This window comes from Euphorbia lathyris, chromosome 4 (assembly GCF_963576675.1).
Source record: "Euphorbia lathyris chromosome 4, ddEupLath1.1, whole genome shotgun sequence".
NCBI lineage: Eukaryota > Viridiplantae > Streptophyta > Magnoliopsida > Malpighiales > Euphorbiaceae > Euphorbia > Euphorbia lathyris.
In genome coordinates this window covers 17627933-17632380 of record NC_088913.1, presented here as the reverse complement: position 1 = coordinate 17632380, position 4448 = coordinate 17627933, and the positions used below count along the sequence as shown (strand labels likewise).

The 4448-nt window shown below is 32.0% G+C and overlaps 1 protein-coding gene across 1 annotated transcript; it reads left to right on the top strand.

The window, feature by feature from the left end:
- Positions 1-1256: 1256 nt before the first annotated feature.
- On the top strand, positions 1257-4226 carry LOC136227543 (endo-1,4-beta-xylanase 5-like). The gene is made up of 7 exons (XM_066016238.1): positions 1257-1365; positions 1460-1506; positions 1595-1751; positions 1820-1986; positions 2767-2865; positions 2955-3746; positions 3822-4226. The coding sequence occupies exons 1-7, from the start codon at positions 1293-1295 to the stop codon at positions 4161-4163; spliced, it is 1677 nt and encodes a 558-aa protein (XP_065872310.1). The 5' UTR covers positions 1257-1292; the 3' UTR covers positions 4164-4226.
- The last annotated feature ends 222 nt before the right edge of the window (positions 4227-4448 follow it).

The following is a 4448-nucleotide window of genomic DNA, read 5'->3' as shown; positions in this document are numbered from 1 at the left end:
ATTGGAAAAGTCAAATTTATGCATGTCATCATATTTTCGTTGATTTTAGAACTTATATTATAATAAATGTAAAATTCATTAATTTTAATGTCAATGAATAAATAAATAGGAGTCACGCTATACTGTTATAGTAGTTCAAGAAGTATCGTTTCCCAACCTTTTTCTTTTATTTTTGGATAAAACAATAAATTCACCTCTTTTCTATCCTATTTGTTCTCTTTATCCTCTCAACCAAACATAATATTAATATATTTCATTCTTTTTATATCCCAAACACACACATATATATTCACCTCTTTATATATATATATAAAATAAATAAAATATAGTCAACAACAATATAATTAAAACAAGGCAAAAAGTATCATTAGACCCTGATGTTTAATTTTTTTGGTTCATTAAGTCTTTGATTTTTTATTTGGATATATTAAGTCTGTGATCATTTATTTTTGGTCTCATTAAACCCTTTGTGACCAAATTAGTAAGTTATGAACATCTAATTCTGTTAAAAATATGTTATTAACTTCATCTGTATTTAAAATTAATAAAAAGAATATTTTTTACAGTTTGAATTAAGGTTTTTATAGTTTCCTACAGTCACAATACACATCCAAAACTGCATTCAAACAGTGAAAAAATACAAATTTTGAATGCAGGTGTAAGGAATAACAGTCTATTAACCGAATTTTATGTTCAAAATTATTATTTTTTTGGTCATAAAAGGCTTAATCAGACTAAAAATAATTAATGTATCCAAAAGGTTTAATGAACCAAAAAATTAAAGATCAGGGGCCTAATGATGTTTTTTTCCTTAAAACAATTCAAACAAGTAAAAATAGTCCATTAGTAATATACTTGACCAAAGACTATAAAATAATATCGTTAAACTCTTAAAATATATCACAGATTCAACCAGAGAACACAATTAAAGAAATATATTTTAGAAAATACTAAACACAATTCGCCAACAACATGCAACAATATTAAAAATAACAACAACGTGTTTTGTTATAATTACGGCCTAGGAAGCCAAAAAAAACACCCGGGTCGAATTGGAGAAAATCGGATCGGCTCCTCAATTTCAGGGGAGTAGGTAACACTAACATTCTCACATATGGGAAGAAAACTGCAAAGGAATTCAATTTTAGCAAGTGTTAATTATGCAGACAATGTGATGTGTTTATTAGGCAAGCTTAACCATTTTAGCATCTATATATGGGAGTTTGAGTTGGGTCTCATATTCTTACATTTCGCAGCATTTGGCAGAAATTTCAAACTAATTTGCACATTTTATGCAAAAGGATATGAAGAACATATTTCCTCAATCTTCTCTTTTCCTAATTTCATTTTTTCTGCTATATTCAGGTATCAATTCATCTCTATGTATACATTTTTATTTTATCAAATTCATTAAAAAAACAAAATTACATTTTTTGTTTGAAACCATGAATGAATGCAGGACAAGGGATTTACTCTTTCTCCTATGACTATTCAGCAACAACTGAGGCAAGAACAATGCTTCCATTATTCTTATCAATTTTTCCAATAATGAACTTCTTGATTTTGATATATTTTATAATCCTGATCAAAGCAGTGCTTGGCGAATCCCCCGAGGCTGAATCGCGGTGGAGGCATGATAGTTAATCCAGAATTCAGGCAGAACATGATTAAGGCATCATCATCAGGAGGATCATTTGAGAGAATCTTGCAGAAAGTTCGATTCCAGAAAGGGAAACTCTACAGCTTTTCGGGTATTTCTTTGAGTATTTATGTATCAGAAATTTTGTTAGAAAACTTTAACTGAACTGTAAAATTTCAGCTTGGATTCAGATTAGTGAAGAAAGTGAAACTGTTGCTGTTGTGTTTCGAACTGCTCGTGGGGATTTGATGCGCGGCGGAGATGTTATGGCTAAACATGGTTGCTGGTCTTTGCTGAAAGGAGGCCTGATTGCACCAGTTTCAGGCCTTGTTGACATTCTTTTTGAGGTGAATTTTACTGTCTTCTGCTTTTATTTTCTTATCGACTAAATTACCGACGGACATTTCTGTCACTACATATGATATTTCAGTCTTAATTTTACTCTATTTAGCATCTGCAACGCATTTAAAATCACAAAATGTCGATATTTCAGATTAATATTAAATTTTTTTCTCACTTAATATATGCATTTACGGACAACTAATTAATAGAAAGTCCTGTTTTTTAACCATTAAATGTTTTCGGTCGTTTATTTCTTGCATTTAAAATCATAAATCATATAAACTGTTGATAAATAAGATGAATATTAAAATTTCAGCTCACGTGATAGATGCATCTACGGACAACTAACTAATTGAAACTTTTTTTTTTAATCATGATACAACCATTAAATGTTTTCGGTTGTTTATTTCTTTATTTGTTTCTTGTATGATACCGTCACATGCCATGTTTTGGTTTTATTTTGTTTATTTGTTTTAAATTTCTTTTCCATTTTATTTATTTCAATTTTTTCTTTATTTTTTATGGACAGTAATCATTTAATTTGAATGCTCTTCCTTACTTTATTATCCATAAACACCAAATTTGACTCATAGAAACTCTAACTAAGGACCCGATAGGGGGACAGAGGGTCCGTCGACCCCTTAACTTTGGAAATGAATAAAAAAGAAATTACAAGCGGAATTCTCTGTAGTAAATGTAATTTGTCGTCGGTAATCCTCTTTAGTTTTTAACATATTTTCGTCTATTAATTGCTCGATTACCGATGTTTCGTTTCATCAATGTAGTGCAAGAATCGTGAAGTGGGGATATGGTATGAAAATGTCTCATTACAAGAATTCACAATGAAGCAATGGAAATCACATCAGGAAAAAAGCATTGACAAGGTAAATTATCAATCAAACTTCAGGATTATAATTACATCATTTCATTCGAAAAACTAATCGGTCTCAGGACTCGAACAATGATTCTTCAGGTACGAAAAACCGAGGTGAAATTACGAGCAATTTATGCAAACAACACTGCAGCAAGAGGAGCTATAATCTCAATCAAGCAAATCAAATCAAATTTCCCATTTGGCTGTGGAATGAACCATTACATTCTCACAAGCAAAGATTACCAAAACTGGTTTGCTTCAAGGTTTAAGTTCACAACATTTACTAATGAAATGAAATGGTATAGCACGGAGAATATACCGGGCAAAGAAAACTACACGGTCCCCGATTCCATGCTCGGATTTGCTAAGAACAATGGTATTAAGGTTAGAGGTCACAACATCCTTTGGGACAACCCGGACCAACAGCCCCTATGGGTGAAAAACCTTGATGCCAATGGACTAAAAGCAGCAGCATTTCGAAGAGTAGATTCGGTTACTCGAAGATACGCGGGGCAAGTGATCGGATGGGATGTAATGAATGAGGATCTACATTATCACTTCTTTGAGTCTAAATTTGGGGAAAATGCATCTGCAGAAGTATATGCAAGAGCTTATCAGATTGATCCGAATACACGAATGTTTATGAATGAGTTTAATACAATCGAATATAGCGAAGATAAAGCTGCAAATCCGAGCAATTACGTGAAGAAACTGAACGAAATTCTGTCATATCCAAGCAACAAAGGGATGTTAGCAGGAATTGGAGTTCAGGGACATTTTGGGTATGGAAAACCAAACCTTGTTTATATGAGGTCTGCTTTGGATATTCTAGGAGCTACAAAATTGCCTGTATGGATAACAGAACTGGATATGGACATTGGACCCAATCAGGTACTATAACATTATTTGTTTGTGTGTTTGCGAATACCGACAAAATTACCGACGAATGTTTCTTTTTTGTGACAGGCAGAATATCTAGAACAGATTCTGAGGGAAGGGTATGGTCACCCTGCAGTGGAAGGGATCATAATGTTTGCAGGACCAAAAGAAGCAGGATTCAATAGAACAATATTGGCAGATGAAAATTTCAAAAAAACAGCAGCAGGAATTGTTGTGGATAAGCTTATTTCTGAGTGGAAAATTGGGGAAATGGAAGTTGTTACAGATTCAAATGGGTTTGCACAAGTTTCATTATTTCATGGAGATTATGAATTTACAGTCAAAAATCCAGAGACTAAGAATACCTTCATCTATAAGGCCATTAGAAAAAGTTTGCAACAAACTATCACTTTTAATATCTCTCATTAACCATTTTCTTATATGTACAATCTGAATCTATTATGATAAATGTACTACCCGTCTTATTAGCGTTTTAAGAATATATCTTATTAATTAAGGGGTTGAAATTTTTCGGTTTTAAAAATTGAGTCTGTGATCATTTATTTTTCTAATTTTAATTTTCAAATTGCCTCTCACTAACCAAAACGATAGTGAAATGCTCAATGCATGTGAAAATTAAAGATCGAAAGCTTAATTCTTAAAATCTTAAAAGTTTCATTTGGTCGCTGGTTTTTGACTTTCTATTTGCATTTT